At 38.9% G+C, this 18,673-nt stretch overlaps 1 protein-coding gene across 1 annotated transcript in view; it reads left to right on the top strand.

Moving 5' to 3' along the window:
• Positions 1 to 743: 743 nt before the first annotated feature.
• The window catches only part of LOC144663921 (phosphatidylinositol phosphatase PTPRQ-like), a 39,086-nt gene continuing 21,156 nt past the window's right edge, over positions 744 to 18,673 (top strand). The window contains exons 1-11 of the mRNA XM_078525012.1: positions 744 to 1,293; positions 8,704 to 8,776; positions 10,212 to 10,306; positions 11,002 to 11,179; positions 12,092 to 12,198; positions 12,574 to 12,870; positions 13,262 to 13,552; positions 14,000 to 14,296; positions 15,530 to 15,838; positions 17,306 to 17,596; positions 18,204 to 18,518. Coding sequence (XP_078381138.1) covers positions 1,006 to 1,293; positions 8,704 to 8,776; positions 10,212 to 10,306; positions 11,002 to 11,179; positions 12,092 to 12,198; positions 12,574 to 12,870; positions 13,262 to 13,552; positions 14,000 to 14,296; positions 15,530 to 15,838; positions 17,306 to 17,596; positions 18,204 to 18,518 — 2,541 coding nt within the window. The 5' untranslated portion in view covers positions 744 to 1,005. The remainder of the gene's footprint in view (positions 1,294 to 8,703; positions 8,777 to 10,211; positions 10,307 to 11,001; positions 11,180 to 12,091; positions 12,199 to 12,573; positions 12,871 to 13,261; positions 13,553 to 13,999; positions 14,297 to 15,529; positions 15,839 to 17,305; positions 17,597 to 18,203; positions 18,519 to 18,673) is intronic.

An 18,673-nucleotide genomic window follows, 5' to 3' on the forward strand; every position in this document is an offset into this window, starting at 1 on the left:
CACCTATTGTAAATTTGTCAGGTTTTGTGCATTGTCATCCCCCAAAATAGCGAAAAAAACTTACTCTTAAGTACTTTTCCAGGCGTCATAACCATTTCCCTCTATTAACTATGATATAATTGATATTTGTGGCCCTCTACGAAGGAAACAGGGAAAAACGTAAACAATAGGCAGTGTGCGAAATGATACGCCAGCTTCAGAGCAGTGAATACAGTTATTTATACCAGGCGTGTAATCTTGATATAAAAGAATCGTGTACCGGACCGGAATGTAGCAAGAATTGAATTGGCGGCGGCGTGAAGACGTAAGTCGCGGCCGTCCGCCAAAGTTTGTTACCATATCGTGGTAAATGGCCGATTTAGTCGCGTTATCTCTAAACAAAAAGGAAAACTAGGTCACTAAAGCCTTCGGACGAGTTATCTCTCTCGCCAGATTTGAAGAAAACTTAGCAATTCACCTAAAAATATAACTAAAAATATAACATCCCGCGAAAACTTCACCGGCAAAAATTCGAGTGTTTTCTGGTTCACATTTCCTCTTGAAGATCGCCATGGAAGTGATACCAAAAAAAAGTTATTCCACGCTTGGCAGGCGGGAGAACTTTTTAACCCATTGCTTGAGAACATTCATGGATAATAGGTCATAATAACAAGCCCGTTCCCGTCTAATTTGCATATTCGTGTCTACGTGCTTGTTCCACTTGACTGCGCATTATCTAACACCTAGCGTAGCGTTTGCTTTCCCATCTCAAGTCAATGCATGAGTGTAGTGTAAACACTACACTAAAAATCCAAATAATTCTCGGTTTCTGATATAGAAACAATTGTATGTAAATGGAAAGTGTGTAACAACGAGGAGCCCAGGCTTCTGCTAAAAGCTCTATATCTTGCTAGATTTGCACGTTTTGTGTACGACGGCTTATAGCTGCTTTTAGAGTTGTGGTTTGTGACGTACACAGCGTAGCGGAAAACAGGAAACTGATGACGTCACTGCCTTTCCAACGCAATGGAGGTAGATTTGGGTGTAAGGAAAGCTGTTGTATTTCTAGCATTCTTACTGTTCACAGCTTGTAAGGGAATTCAGGAAGATGTGGTTGATGAGTCAAGAGTGAAGCACCTATTTGTGCAGAGGGATAAACCACTGCCAGGCTCTCCGAAGAAGCTGTACAAGATAGAACACGAAGAGAAGTCTCTGGCTGGTGGCGGACACAACGTTCGCGAGCTGTTTGGTCGATTTAGACGATCGCTAAACCCGGTCATGAAGTCAGCTGATATGAGGCCTGAAGCTGTTGTGGTAAGACTTGATGTTGTTGTTTAAAAGATGAAAAGTTTTCTGTAATTGCCTCCGATCGCGATGAACATAATAAAAGCAAAAGTTTCTTTTATGATATTCATGCAAATTTAATAGACTCAAGCTCTTGACTTTCTTCCGCGTTGGATACTATTTCGCTGTTAGGCGTATTTTGGTTTTCAGATGCATCATTCACATTATATTTTTAGCTAAATAGTTGTTTTAGTTTCTGTATCTTTTATACTTTACTAGTTCTTGACTCTCGAAAGCAGGTCGCACACTAGAAAGTGAAATAAAATTAATTTGAAAACTAACACGCATTTGAACTTCCGGCTGATTTTATTACTAGGGACAAAACATTATTGGGAACTGCGTTCTGAAAAGTTACTGTTTAATTAAAATTCGTGTATCCAAGATAAATTCTACTCGGTCTTTTATTTAGAAATCTAGCAATGAATTCACCGGCTAGTTTTGTCTTTGAAGCTTGTTTTTCAATTAATATATAACATTGCGGGCTTCCTGTGGAAATAGTTTATCACACGACTTTAAGGGACTAAGTCACGGTATTTAATTTAGAGCTTAAAGAGCTCTAAACTTCAAATTGGCAGAGCAAAAGTCTTTTATTGGTAAAAGCACGACCACATAACAAACAAGGATGATTTTCAAGCATTGTTAATGACATTTCATACGAATTGAGCTTAACTTGAAAATGTCGGACCGACGTTTTTCAAGTCTACCCGGACGCAATCCGTTTTAATATTCTCGAATTGTGTCCATCCATGCCCCTTTTTGGCCTTTGTGTGATTTTTTTGAATTATTCTACAGTTTTAAGTCGTTACTGTCATATTTCAGTTAATTCTACGACCAGTTGGTCAGTGCTGAAATTGGATAAAATTGTGTGCCATAGCCCCTTTAAAGACACCTGAGAGGGCCAAAAACAAATACAGCTTATATCAGCTTATCAGAATGCTTTATAGTCGGTCAGATACCTCTAAGTATTGAACCGGAAATAATTCTACTTTTTTTATCACAACGTCGTGCTAGCTTACACGACACTGTCGAGCAGAGGGTTTCACCCGCAAAAATTTCCTGCACAAGCAATGGGCCTAAAAAAAAGTTCGTGGAAGCTGAAAATGGTCCGTCCCAAAAAACGTCTGCGTGAGAGGCTACGTAAAAGTAGGTACAAAAAAATAATAAAATGCAAAAACTGTATCGACGCGAGTTATCTAAAAGAGTTTGATGCATTACCACAAACAGTGATCTGCCATATAACGATGACGTAATTTCATAAACTTCCAAATATCTCTGATAACGTTTAGAAGAATCGGTGGCCAAAATTTTGCGCAGTAACGCTTATTATAAAATACCTGAGATTTTTGTGCGTATGTTTTCCACTGAAAAGCTATTTTTGTGTCGGATCGTTGTCAGGGTATAGAGAACAGATATGATGTCAGATCACAGGTATTCCTAGCCAAGCGGAGCATTTTCAGTCGAATTGTTTGCGAAAAATGAGCTTTTTCGTGCATTTTTGAGCAGACGTCGACCAACCCGAACAATGTAAGCTATTGGAGAAAGGTATGCGCTTATGGCCGCTTTAATTTTTGAGTGAATTTGAGGCTAAACATTTTTGTCGAGGATTTGTTTTCCTTAGAACTGTCAGACGAGACAGCGAGCGCAAGGAAAACCTGCGGTCGTGGCAGACGCTTTGATTTCTTCAGTCATTTTCGCCTGGCTTCCTGTATGAATTCAATAAAATTTAAAAAAGAAGTAAATTGCTTATTTTAGTGTAAGTTTTTTCTAATAAGTTTCGAAGACGTATGGCTTTTAGCAGTTTGATACTTTGACATTAGAAACATAGAAACGTTTGGAAAACAAAACATTATTGGGAACTGCGTTGTCTGGAAAGTTTATGTTTAATTTAAGTTCATATCTTCAAGATATACTTTAGTTGCTCTTTCATTTGGAAGCCTACGTAATGAAAGGCTAGTTTTGTCTCGTAAAGCTTTTTTCCAATTAAATAACATGCTTTATTTTTTTCCAAGAGGGCACGGTAACGAATCCTGCAATCTGATTGGTTCTTAGCGCGGGCAAGATTCTCCTATCTCTGCCCGCTTCCACGGGCCACGGTAACGCTTTCGTGAGTTTAATTTCGCGGCGAGACGAACTAGTCCATGACAGTTTTGCTCTCCAAAATCGATGTTGTTGCTCACCAACCGTTGTTAAATTTGTATGGGAAAATTAGCAGTGGATTTAAAGGCCTTGAAGTTCTCCAAAAGGCGAGTATTCATGATCTTTATTGACAAAATGAAGTTATAGTTTTATGGTCGTGGTTTGTCGATCGATGTTTGTGCATTTGCACTGATTTATCACGCCATTGCGGTTAACTGCAAGTCGGCGGGTATACAGACTCGATTTATCCGTTCAAACACCTTGCTTTTCTGCTACTTTTCTCCAAAAACGGATACTGCTTATCGCCATTCAAGAAAATGAGATGCTTTATTAAAAAAACGGTCAAATTAGTTCTTGCAATATTGTGCCGTGTGTAGGCGACCAAACTACACATTTCAGCTTCATTCAGTTTCACTTTCGCAAACTTTTTATCAAAACAGAATACTGCGGGAATGAACACAGAGGTTTTTGACTCGTTACATACAAATGTAAATAGCTGGAAAATATGTGTTGTAAGTGCTTTCCAGTCCGAAAAGTAAGTTTAATTAACTGAAAGAACTCACAAGCCGAAATGGATTTCAAAGTGTTTCGCGACTCGCTGATTTTTTATGCTCTGTTTTGGTTCTACATTGTGCTTTTTATTATTTCAGATGCTTTTTTCTTGCTTTTCTGATGAACTTTTCCTTGAGTACTGTTCATTTTAGCGAATTTAATTTGTTTGGCAGTAAGCTCTTTAATATAGCAGTGAATATAGCAAACGAATCATTCTTCACTCTTGCCGTAGACTCACTAGGATGCGCGCGGATAATACAAACACATTTTGCAAGAAAATCTTTGTAGGTTTTTTTTTAATCAAACACGTTAGAGGTAGGAAAAAAATAAATAAGTTATTTACCGGCTTAGGGTCAGTCCGTACAGTGAAAAACTGTGACCTCGGCCAGCCGGACCTCCCAGCCGGCAAATAACATATATTTATGGTCGGTCCAGTATTCTCTAAGTATTGGACCGGGAATAATTTCTACTACTCTTTGATCATAAAGTCGTGCAATAAATCCCTTGCACGACACAAGCTTGCACGACACTACTGGAAACACTGGCTCTTAATTGGTCAATTGGTTAATATGATATCAGATGTTCATGTTTATAGGTCCTAGAGTATACCCTGTATCCATCGCTCAGGACACTATGTATTTATTCAAAGAGTTTTATTTCTTCAGTAATCTTCGCCTGGCTTCCTGTATGAATTCAATAAAATTTAAAAAGAGGTAAATTGCTTATTTCAGTGTAAGTTTTTTCTAATAAGTTTCGAAGACGTATCGCTTTTAGCAGTTTGACATTTTCCTTGCAGTCGCAATTGTACTAGCAATGACATTCGATTTAATTAATGAAAACTTCGCCTTTGAGATATTTTGAGCCACGTTTTAAGATTGTAGTAACCTAACTCTTTTGCATTCTTATCACGTAGCCATTTCACAAAAGGAATAAAACCTCCGTTCTTATGATCTTTAAAATGTTGTCATTCTGTCGAGTACTACAAGCTATAACTTCTAAACTTTGAATATACTGAAGCATTTTAACATCGCAAACAAAATCTACTCCCAACAACAGAATACTGGTAAATGGGAAGACGGAAAGGTGATGGACATTTTGCACAAAAAAGTAGAAGTGATCTATCCCCTTAGAGATAACGATCGTTCCATTGAAAAGTCTAAAGACATTTCAATATTATGAGTCGACTGACTTTGAGGAAAAGATAGATGGCATGTATCTTTGCTGGAAGTAAAGGTGTCTTAAAATAACGATGCTGTGAAATAGTGTGATTTTAATTAACAATGACGTAAATTAAGGTGCATAAAATTAACGCGAATTTTTGAAATTCGCGTTAATAACATGCATCGAAAAAAGAGGGGATAAGGGATCTCCTTGTCTGACGCCCCGGCCAACACGGAAGTAGCTTATTGTAAATCCATATTTATGACGCTACTTGAAACATTTGCGTAGGAGATCCGAATCCACTGAATGAAGGATGGTCCGAAATTGAATGAGTGAAGGATCTTTAGAAGGAATCTCTGGTCCAAACTAAAGAAACAAGATTTTTTAAAATCAATTGTCATGGAAGATCCGAAATAATTGCGGAGCTGAACATAATATACAGTACTGTATTCAAGTCAGGGAGAGCTTACCATACCTTACCATACCATACCATACCATACCATGCCATGCTTATTAATCGTGTAATAACATAAACTGATCTATGTGTATTTTGGGATATTCTGGTGAATTTCAAGCCTACTCCTGATTTAATTAACATGAGCCCCTGGCTCGGGAGACTGGGCAACCACTCCCAACGTTTACGACTTTAAACAAATACCATACCATACCATACAATACCACACCACACCATACCATACCACACCATACCATACCATACCATACCATACCATACCATACCATACCATACCATACCATACCATACCATACCATACCATACCATACCATACCATACCCATGACGAGCTTCAGTCGGGAAAAAAATCGCAGCATGCATTTTCTCGAGGCGTTATAATACGCAAATCATTTCTGTCAGCAACATGAAGAGTTTTATCACCACGCGTAGTTAGCGTGTGATCATCACGTACAATAGGTCAGGTTTCATTTTAAGCGGCGAAATAAATTATAATGTTTTGCGGGAAACTCGTGTGGCGGCAAATCATGAGGATTTAATGCTGTACTCGATGTTGCATTAAGATTCGATTTCGGGAGATAAAATGCTGTTCAAGTGTGAGTTTTCGCTTTACAAGAAGACAGTCACAGCTAACAGATTGATTGAAAACAAAGGCTTGTTCTGGCGAAGTCAACGAGTACACCGACTTGACATCGAACCGTTGCATAACATCCATCGAGAACGGCTCTGCCTTTCTAGGCTTTCTAAACGTCTCGAGATCTCGCAGATAGAGTACGCGAAATGAGCTATTTTGTCTTCGGTAGTGCAGGTTCCTTTTTCCCTGAGCTGCAAAAGCACGCGCTCCTAAAAGCGGCTCGCATGCAACAAGAAAATGATGTTTCAGTCGCGTTTGATGATTTGGGTTCAGGCATCATGGATCATTTCTTATTGACCTTATTGGAATCGATCATGAGTCAGGCGGATTCCAGGTAAGTCTGTTCCATATATTTTTACCGCCGAGAAGGTTATTCACAAAGTGTAAGAAAAGAAACGTTTACCGCTCATGAGTAACGGCAAATGAAAATAATTCATTAAAAAGAATTAAACGAAGCTTCAACTTACTACTCCCCTCCATTAGCTACAGTAACAGTTACAGTTAATTGGCAAACGTTATTGATTTTTAAATCAATTCAATTCTGGGGCTAGCAATACCTGCAGGATAACAGTTTCATAACTGATAACTTGCGCAAATATTGCTTTAATCAATCCTTTACTGTCTAGGGTAGCAATACCTGATGGTAAAAGTTTAACAACTTGCGAGAATATTGCTTTAATCAAGCCTTTACTGTCTGGGGTAGCAATACCTGATGGTAAAAGTTTAACAACTTGCGAGAATATTGCTTTAATCAAGCCTTTACTGTCTGGGGTAGCAATACCTGATGGTAAAAGTTTAACACCGTGCGAGAATATTGCTTTAATGAAGCCTTTACTGTCTGGGGTAGCAATACCTGATGGTAAAAGTTTAACAACTTGCGAGAATATTGCTTTAATCAAGCCTTTTCTATCTGGGGTAGCAGATACCTGATGGTAAAAGTTTAACACCGTGCGAGAATATTGCTTTAATGAAGCCTTTACTGTCTGGGGTAGCAGATACCTGATGGTAAAAGTTTAACAACTTGTGAGAATATTGCTTTAATCAATCCTGTACTGTCTGGGGTAGAAACAAATCGTCCCAATTTGAAGTTCTTTTAGTATAGACGCTGGATAAAATACTGTACTTTGTTGTCCAGCAGTAAAGACAGCTAAATTTTGCCAGTCGTTCCTATTTGTTATTGTTTGTTTAGTACTTTTACCGGGAAATTAATATGGGATTTGTCACAGATTTTTAGGTTTAGTTGAGCTTGCTACAGCAGTGGAAAGCGTTCGAGCGATAATATTAATTCACGGTATATCGTTTTTCCTTGCCTTAGCCTTATTATATCTTGGTGCTGAAGAAAGGAGTTCATGCTAATGTCCGCCCAAAAAACTATTATATTTGCCGTTTTGCGAAAAAAGAAGAAGCCGGCGCAGATTAACTTTAATTGTGAAAAAGCGCGTGCATTGTTGCCGTAGAAGCGCATTTAAAATAAGTTTGCATTTTGTCGAAACGGAGATCTATAAACATGACAGCTTTATCGGCTTTACGTACGAGTTTATATTCTTCGAATTTGTGATGTTTCTCCGATCCTCCTGCGAATAAAACACCGCCAGCTGTATTCGGTCCACTTATTGAGGAGCTAAAATTACCTTTTTACCCTGTAATGAATTGTAACCATCTGTCAGCAAAGATATTTCTTGGGGCGCACAACTAATTAAAATAACACTTTGGTTCTTCTGGTTATTCTGCGAGGTGCTAAATAACTTGATCGAGTTACGTATGCAAATGAGCTGAGTGTGCATTGAGTGCACACTCAGCTCATTTGCATAATCGGTTTTTGCTGGTCAAAGATCGTCATGATACCATACCCTACCCTACCCTACCATACCATACCATACCATACCATACCATACCATACCATACCATACCATACCATACCATACCATACCATACCATACCATACCATACCACACCATACCACACCACACCATACCACACCATACCACACCATACCATACCCTACGCTACCTTACCCTACCCTACCCTACCCTACCCTACCATACCATACCATACCATACCATACCATACCATACCATACCATACCATACCATACCATACCATACCATACCATACCATACCATACCATACCATACCATGCCATGCCCTACCATACCATACCATACCATACCATACCATACCATACCATACCATACCATACCATACCATACCATACCATACCATACTTATTAATCGTGTAATAAAATAAACTGATGTATGTGTATTTTGGGATATTCTGGCGAATTTCAAGCCTACTCCTAATTAAATTAAGCGTTTTGTGCATCAGGGCACTACATATACATCAAATGTTATCGATGCGGCCTAGTGTTTGAGATAGTGGGATTTTGCTTTACAATTATTTTACTGTTATACATGTTTTTTTCTAGCTGCAGGCCTACAGTGTTGATGGTGGTGGTGAGTTTTCTGCTCCTCAGGAAAAACTACCACAGCGGCCAACAGGTATGGCGGAGTTTGGTATGCTGTGTAATGTATTAGATCAAGTTAACCCTATAAACTAATTTGTGCAAATTGTATGATATGATATTTAGGGTAATATTGTAATTAATTTAATTTTAAAGAAGTATTTTGGTTTCGTAGAAATAAAGATGTAAATAAATTACAGAAAGCTTTAGACACACGTCTCTGAAATGAAAGAAAAATTACATGCCCCGAGCAGGATTCGAACCAGCGTCTCCCTGTTACTAGTCAAGACAAGGTATTCGCTGGCCAGTATCACATGACCAAATCGCGGGCTCAGGTGTACACCTCATCGAGATCATGTGTTTTTTTAAGGCAGACCGCTGATCAAGTTACTTTTTACCATTGTATCACGGGCTCAAATCTTACTTTTTTGCCTAATGAAGTAGGATTTTGTGAGCACCATTTCTTCGATTGGAGTTGACTTCTTTCGGCTATGGATCTTTCTTGAGCAGTATACGTTTAATAATTTTAAAAACAGTATTTTTTAAAAAGTAGTCTTTTCAATGAGAGCATTTTCGAAAATAAGTGTGGAGCTCCGCTTTTAGGCTTGTCTAAATTTTTAATGTGTCAATGCTTGACACATTGGACATGTGAGAAAAAGAAATGCCCACATGACCAGTCAATGGAAATCATTGATTGAAAGTCAATCGATAAACCAATATCACTGAAGATTATTAGTTGATGGTGATTAATATCAACCAATCAGTAGTAAATCAATAGATTCAAGTAAAATATTCTTACACCGATTGGGGTCAACTGCTGGCCATTGTTGTTGGTCACTACCGATTGTTATAATCCATCAAATATTTTTCACGTTGTGATTGTCTAAACATGTCATGTGATGCAGCCAAAACTGGGGAATATCACCTGATATTCCCCAGTTTTCAAACTTTGCATTTTGCATTCGCACCTCTAGTTTTCATCCTGAGCAAATTGTTTAACTGGATTAAGAACTGAACATTTTGAACAAGCTAATAATATTAACTTTTGAACACAGACAAAATTACTTTGACGTTTAAAAACTCTTGAAAAAGATCATTCCCAAAATCAGCAGCCTTATGTAAAAATATTTAAATGGTAATAAACACAATAGCCCCCATTGCCTTCAAAATTATGCAGTGACCTTTATCCTTGGGCATTATCTGTTCCCCCCAAGATCACAGTTTAGTGTTGTCACAACTTTTAGTGCTCTCAAGCAGACACTTGCAGGTAGCATATCTCTTGTCCAGATTGTGATGAGCTTTTACCAGGGTCAGCAGCAATTTCTGTTCCCTTCACTATTCACCTTTTTCAAACAATCGAAAATAGATCCAAAATTATCATAGGAACGAATTATCGGTAGGTTTATGATAATTATACGTGTATAATGATGTGTATTATTGATTGTGTGCCAATGCTTTAATGTTTATAACAGAAAGTGCTCCTGAAGATGTGAAGGCAACTCCATTGAACAACACAGCCATAAAACTAACTTGGAATCCACCAAAGAATGGTCCGACAGGTCAAATTGTAAGTTGCAATGATTTTAAAATGGCTTGATATCAGGCTTACAGTTACTTATAGACACAGCAACTCGAATTCTGTTGTTCTTATTGACTAAGCAGATTGAAGCACAAATTGAAGTAAAAACCACTCAATCACTAAATACACTCAAATGTCATGGCCATTACACATAAAAGCATAATACTTACAGCATCATGGAGAGGGACGCTGTGACCTAGGGGGTGTGTGTTGGACTCTAGATTTAGAAGCCTGGATTTAAGCCTTTGCTTGGGTCATTGTCTGTTCTTGAACAAGGCACTCAGTGCTTAATAACATAACAATTTATTAGTATTATAATACTAGAACTAGTTTCTGGCCTTAACAAACATGATAAGTTAATGCAACATAGTGACCTGAGAAGACAAAAACATGCTTAAATCATTGTTAGTCTACATAACTGTTGGTGTTTATAATAGTAGAGGCTAAAATTGTGGACAAAAATTCGTGGTTTACTCCCAAAACGTAAACGCCATATTCTCTTTGGCCTCCTTTTTGCCATTTGCCTGCTGTTGAATCTTGCCCAACTTTGTACCCTTCGAAGAGACCGATGTGTGTAAGGGGAAAATATCTCCCAGTTTTTTCATCTGTCAGCATGTTAAAACTGTTTTAAAATACTTAGAACCATCGTTTTCTATATATTTTCTCTTTCCTTTTCTATACAGATTTACTACATCTACTATGGAATCTTAACAAGTGGAGTCAGTTCTCGGCCCGTAGGTCACACAACAGCTAAAACATTTGTGGTCGGCCACTTGCTACCGGACGTTGTTTATGTGTTTGAGGTGTCAGCGGGTTTGACAGGGCGGCACAGTGATGCAGTCAATTCCAAGGCAAAATTTGGTTTGTAGTTTTATCATACAGTTGGCTGCATTGCTTTAACCTATTCAGCATAACTGTGATTATTCCCGATAGGCAAAATCACATTTGACTTAAAAGTGCTACTCGATTCTGATTGCTCAGAGCAGCACTTTCCCCTGCTGGACTTACTCTAGATATCCCGTTCGGCAGTGATGTACATCACACATATTAATCACAACTCGTACAAAACGGTGATGTGAATCCCTATACAATTACCATAACAAAATGGTTTGTAAAAAGAAAAAGGATGATAATACTGTAGGATTCCGACTTTATGTCCTATGATTTTCTTTTGATTTCCGTGGTTCTGTTTTTATTTTGGTTTAAGTGGAATTTCAGAATTTTCAACACTACCGAAAGGCTGCTTGACATATTAGAAATTTGGTTGTGACAGCTATTTATCTGCCAACAGCAGAAAGTTATAAATCACCGAAAAACAAGTGTGTGAAGAATGTTATCTATAGCAGACCATGAGAAGGCAGCCAATTAGTTTTCCTTGTACATGGAAAACTTCTTGGTGACATTAACAAAATTCATTGTTGACATCTAGTTTTTTCCTAGTCTGTGAGATGGTTGTTGACAACTAAGCCATCATCAGTATTTGTGGCCAGCAGTTTTAGTCCAGAACACATACTCTGACGTGTACAACCTACAGTAGTTACCAAGATCTCACATAAGATAATACTTCGTTGCATGTATCGAATACTTTGGCTTCTAGTGTGTGAATAAGCTCTATTGAGCACTTATACAGTAGTTGTGGATTCAGTTTTACGTTGACAATTAAATCTCTAGTCGTTCAGCTCTTAGTGGAGGGAGAGACCAGCGTCGGTTTTTCCTCTGCTGTAGTCAATAAGTATTTGTTATTAACTCATTAATTTCTTGTTTTTTGTGTAGATGCTGATAACGAGCCTGTCCACAGTCTGAAGGCTGTCGTTGTCAATTCGAGTAGTATTGTTCTTACTTGGAAACAGCCAGAGGGTATATCTCTTAGTAGCATCCAAGTATGTATCATCACTCTTTCAATCTAAAAATCAATTTTAATACAAACCATAGTCAATGGCATGTAATACGATTGAATACGATATGCGTGAGGATGACTCACATAGTGAGTGACTCATCAAATGTGTGCTGCATCACTCCTCTATCCTTCACTCCAGTTATCAGACCCTGTTAGACATTTTTCTAATCTGCTGACTAGTGTATAGCGCTTGTGAATGTATTGTGAATTCTACCATTTTAATGAAAGCTTATGGCCAGCACTTTCAATTGTAACTATTTTTTTATTCCCTTCAAGATGGATCTTAGTTTATAGGTTGTGGAATGAACCCTTGGGTCAAACCACTTGAATTAATGGTGCTTCCTTTAATGTTTTTCAGAACTACCAGGTTAAGCAGTCATTCAAAGACGAGCCTGGTGGTATGAACACAGTCACCAAAAACACTAAAGGCAAGGAAACTACCTACACATTCAGATACCTCCAATTTACCACCAACTACACTTTTGAGGTGAGGACAAAATTGGTTAAAGGAGACCTTGGCAAGGATGTCAGCATTATCAAAAGAACTGGCCCGTTCTCAGCATCTGTAGGGCCTTTGAGGAAAAAAATTCAAGACAACACAGTCATACTGTCTTGGTCTGCGCCATGGACAATTGATTTAAATAAGGATTTGAAGGTAAATTTTGTGCATGTTTTTTAATTTCTCGTCAGTAAGGCATTAATGTGGTTTCAATAATAAATATAATAAATAACAACTTATATAGCTCCAAAATTGTCAGGTGTAATGGTGTGCTCAGAAGCTTCCACCATGTAATAAAAGACATGTAATAGTCAGGAAATAGTCGTTGTAACTTCCAGTACTACACACTTCAATATTGGCCAACGGACACTTATTAATAATGTACTAATAATGTCAAAAGTTTATGTGAATACAAATCCGTATGTCGCACTTTCTATGAAGTAATCTGTATAATTAACAATATTATTATGTTATGTTATTGCTCTTATAACAAGCTAGACTTAACCTAGCTTACTTGTTGTTTTCTTTTATCTCGTCCCCTCTAAAGGCTTACAACGTCTCTTGGACTTGCCCTGCTTGCCCTTACTACTACCCGCGTGCCGGTTTTAAAGTTGTATTAAAGGCGACGACTTGCAAGTTTCCAAACTTGAACCGGGACCACACTTATAACTTTTCTGCTCACGCAGAAACCATCTATGGTCCTGGAAAAGAGTCCACCACAACAGCCACAATAAGTCGCTACTTCGGCCAAGTTCAACATTTGAAACATGCAATTGAAAATTACACTCTGACACTTCAATGGGAGAAACCAATTGATGTGGACGTCAAAGACATTCAGGTACGATTTGTCATTCATTCATTTCTCTTGTAGAAAATGTTTTTTCTCTGCCGACTTAATTCACATGTTGTCTGACAACTTCGATCATTAGTGGTTACTGTTATAACTATTACGTTAACATCGTGTCATAAATTTAAATGTTTGACTGACAGATTGATTCAGTTCGTTCGTTCACTGATGTAGTGCGTGTGTGTGCATTCATACGTTCCCTTTTCATTCATGTTTTGGAGACTGTCTTTGATAGAGTGAGCCACACGTGGTACCCATGCACAGTTTTGTTTTATTGTTTGAAAGTTACCCGTCAAGTTTTGGTTAATGTCAGTTGTTTTCAAGGTAAAATGATTTTTCAGTCTCAAGACTGTTTGCCACCAGCCATTGTTCACGAGCGGGCGGGCTAGATTACGGAGTTGTACTGCTGACCGAAAAGTGCCATCTCTTTGTTTGCAGCGCTATTTAGTGTCTTGGTGTGACATCACAACAATCACATACTGCAGTTACTACAGACTCAATAGCACAAATGTCACTGGAACACAGTTTAAGAAGAGGTTATTTGCTGGTGACACCTACACGTTTTATGTTCGAGCTATAACATCTTATGGAGAAGGAAGAGAGTCAAGTGTCCAAGTTTCTGTGCCACCTCTCAATCTACAAGTGGGCTATCTTAATGGGCACTTAGAGGGAAGGTATGGACTGCAAATCCACTTGTACTGGTATCGGTGGTCTATTCCATATGGCCAAGATGTGGTGAGTAGACACTGTATGCCTCATGTTTCTGTTTAACTTGTACTGTAGTCTGTGAGAAAATGGAGGTTTTATGAACAGTCTTTCGGGAGGCAGTACTTATGAATTTTGGATGGCATGTGCTCGTTGGTCCATACTTTGTGTATGTTAAGACCAGAATATAGGATTTCAGACCTGTCGGTAAACTTTGTATTGCTTAAGAGTTAGTAAGTGACAACTACTTATCGAACGATGTGATTAATAAGCATCTGTTGTTGATGATTAAGGCAAACGTTTTCCATTAGTCCATTAGCGATTTCCGCAGTTATGTAAAGAGATAAGTTTGGTGATTTAGCGAACCAATCATGTGTTACTCGTTGTTTATCTTCAATTAAGGATTGTGTAATCTAATCGAATGCGGTGTTTTAAAAGGAGAGTTAACAAAATCGAGCCAGATTGCCGTGGTTGCTGTGAGTACGAAGACATCAAAGTTGTGAATAAAGCGAAACAAAAACTATCTGTGACTTGTTGGGGAATATTGTTTACGGGAGGCAAACAATTCTCCAAAGACGTAGCCCCTAAAATCCATACTGTTCTTCAGATCTACCAGGACTTGTCTCTGTTTGAGTAAAACGCCCTTCAGTTCACAATTGCACAATAGTGTGTCACAAGGCGGCCTAAAGGGCCTCTTCGTGTCCCATGCAGTTACTTAAGTTGTTAAATGTTATAACTCAAGAATCCACCAAGACATTGAATCTACACGAAAACAAATCGTGTATGTGGTCTAACAAGCCTCATTCAGGTTTTGACTTTGTACTATTCAACGAAATGATGCAGGTGAAATGCGGTGTATTGTAACAATTATTGCCTGTGAAATGCCCTGGAGAAAACACAGCTGTTGTGAATGCATAAGCAGTGTTTAATTTTTCACATTTTAAAAATTTGATGTAAACATGCTGTTGCTTGAGTCCTATTCCAATGTGATTCCCTCTACTATTTATTGTAATAATAAATGCGTGTAAGGGGGGGAATAGGCCCTTTGTATGACCCGGTCACATGAAGTAAGTTAAGGGGTAGCAACTTTAGTTTTAAGTTGGTAGGAGGTTCAAGAAATCGAGGACTCAAAAAATCTGAAGTCAACTGTATTCTTCATTTCCCTAAGCTGACCCAACCCCTCCAACTGCACACTGTTTTCTCAAGCAAAGCTGCTCAGGTTGGAGTCATCAAGTCTTTTTAACATTGTATTTTGTTTGACAGCAATATGAAGTGAGATGGCATTGTATAAGAGGCCGTGGGGGCTGTTACTGGAGTCAGGGGTCTTCCTGGCAAATGCAGACTGTGAACACAACATCTGTATATCTAAATATGACACGCTATGATACAGCATACTTGTTTGAAGTTCGAGTGGTGACACCCCAAGGCAGAGGACGGCCCATACAATATTATTTGTCTACTAATGCATTGAGTGGAATACCTCCTAATTTTACTTGCGAGGTCACACCATCCAACACCTATCTTGTGTGTCACTGGACACCACCCACAGATTTTAATCCAGCTGGATTTTATGTAAGTAACAACAGGTAGACCATATCTTGAACTGCGAGAGCTGTTTGCATATTAAAAAAAAAAAAAAAAAAAAAAAAAAAAGTTCAGCAAACGCCTTCCAACATGTACATTTGACCAGCTCTGGGGCGGTCGGCATTTTGTATACATGTATATGTATTTGTCTGCATGTGCATTGGCATTTGTATATGTGTTCATTTTGTGATAAGAAATTGCCCTTTATTGATGTCCATATTGACAACAATTTCACATCTCCCACTAGGGAGATTAGGGTCAGAAGCTAGCGGTTGGTGGTTCAGTTAGTGGTTAGTGTTTTTGGTGGTTAGGGTGAACTTTTGGAAGGGCGGTCAGGCTGTTCTAGGGTGTTTCTGGTTTTCCTGGTTTATAGGCCATGGAGCACGGGGGGGGGGGGGGGTGGGGGCTGTAGCCCCCAAACAAAAATCCCACCCCACACACACATTTCAGTGTCAAAAGTATCGCTAGCACAGCATAAATTTGGTTTGCAAAGACACAGATCGTTCTATAAGGATTGTCTTTGGCAGGATAATATGGTGTAGGACTTTCACGAAACTCATTTCTCAAAAAACGCCACTAGGAGAGGTCCGCAATCTGTTAAGATTGAATTTGACATTACTTGTGGCATCAGCGACTTTCAAGCGTACATTTTCTGCCCTCCGACGTCTAAAGAACAACCCATAAAGCACCATGAAGCCGGATCGTCTGAACTGCCTAGTTATGCATTGTCACAAATCGATTGCTGACACACCAGACACTGTTTAAGACAGTTTGGAAAATTTGTGTAGAGGGATGCGCCTGGGGCTGTTCCAAAGATGCAGGAAATTTCTAAAAAAAAAGTCGCTCCACAATCCGAAACGTTGCTCGGAAGTTGCACCAAAAGATCCAAAAGGTTGCTTTTGAAGAAGAAGATTCTACAGATATATATATGATAATTGCCATTTGAAAGTAAAATTTCTAAGCGAAAAGTTTGATGACGTCGTGTTTGCTGACGAGTTTTTAATGCTGAATTATCCAAAAGTTGAAGCATCTTCTGAACTTCTCGGAATTTTCGGCGAATTTCGTAAATCTTCGGAGCAGTTCGAAAAATGGCGGGAAACGTTGATATGACCTTCGATACAATACTCGGACAATCTTCGGAAATCTTCGGTCTAGAAATTGCAAAAAGTTGCTCAAAATTAAAGTTGCTCGAAAGAAAAAAAGTTGCTCAAAAGATAAAAAGTTGTACAAAATTTGCCGAGAATCTTTGCGCTTGGCGTGGAGTACGATGCCCCCCCCCCCCCCCCACGTTTCCAAAATGCTCCGCCGCCTCTGCAGTTTTAGTACATGCCATCTGACAGACCGCACAAATGATTTGAAGCCTCTTTAACCTTTGTCATTGAGGCATTTAAATCACACTCCAAGAGAAACAATGTCCTCTTAGTTGCTTTTTGTGTTTTTACTTCTCTTTTGCAGCACTACCATTTTAGTTATAGGTGTGATGACTGCCTCTATAGACCTGTTCAATACAAAACAGTATATGGTTTCAATCAAACCTCGGTAAATGTAACTGTTTACAGTGGAACCCGGTACACGGCTTGGATCAGCGCGCATACAAGGTATGGAACTGGAAAACAGGCTCAAACAACAACACCTACAAAGTCTTCATTAGGACCAGTTACAATGTTGACCGCTACATTAGACGACAAAGTACAGAACCTTGTTAAACTGACTTGGAATCCTCCATCCAGTAGCAGCCCTATTCTGGTAAGTGACTTTGTCCAATAGGATGCGCTTTTTGTGAGTGAAGGTAACGTGATCTAGTACGGTGTGCTACCCCGTAAATGAAGTGGCTATAAATACAATAAATTAAAGGAGTCTGATCAAGTTAGTACGGTGAAGTCTGTTCTGCCCATAAAATGTGATCACTTTCCTATAGAGATTCGTAATGTAAGCTGAGGACGTCATATGGCGTGGCAATTACGTCCGGTTTACACTGTGTATCAAAGCATCTCTCTTTTTAGAACTACCTAGTAACCATTGAATGCCCAAGGTGTGGTAGTTTTGAGCCAACTACGAAAAAGGTTATTAACCAGACCAGTTACACCCAGATACTTCCCCTCTGGCCAATCATACGTCTTCACTGTCAGAGCAGTTATCCATCAGAAAGCCAGCTCTAACCGCCAAGTAAAAATAACAATAAAACCTGCCGGCGAAGCAGTCTATTTTATTTTTCATGCAGTTATAAGCTGCAGCGGCCAGGAATACGTAGTGAAATAATTACATCGTGTACCACTTTTCCCCAAACTTTAATTACAACCACACTCATGTACACTTGAAGTGCAAGTTTAATGTAGGGACTTTCTTTTCACAGTATTACGTGGTGATCACTCAATGCCCAGCCTGCAGTAGTTTTGAACCACTTAGGTCAAGGGTTTATAACACCAGTTTCAGTCAGAATCTTCCGTGTGGCCATGAATACATCTTTACTGTCAGAGCAGTGGCCAATACGGAAAACAGTACAGACAGCCAAGTCACCCTTGCAATAGAACCAACTATCGGACCGGTTACAAACCTGACAGTCAAGGTTATTCCTGGTAATGACAGCACGTATTGGATAAAACGAGAACGAGACAGATTTTTGTTGACATGGGGTCCACCTAAAGCTGTACCACATGCTAGCATTGAGGTATTGTGGATATTTAATATTTTAAATCAACAAGAGAATGCAGTCTCTGATCCGGATCCGATTTCTTTAAGCTCAGTTCCGTTGGCTATTACAATCAGCCAACGTGGTTGAAAACTTGTACGCTCAGATATGAATGCTGTCAGAAGTTTGTAATA

The sequence above is a fragment of the Oculina patagonica genome, chromosome 8 (genome assembly GCF_052425735.1).
Source record: "Oculina patagonica isolate OP01 chromosome 8, crgOcupat, whole genome shotgun sequence".
NCBI classification, from domain to species: domain Eukaryota; kingdom Metazoa; phylum Cnidaria; class Anthozoa; order Scleractinia; family Oculinidae; genus Oculina; species Oculina patagonica.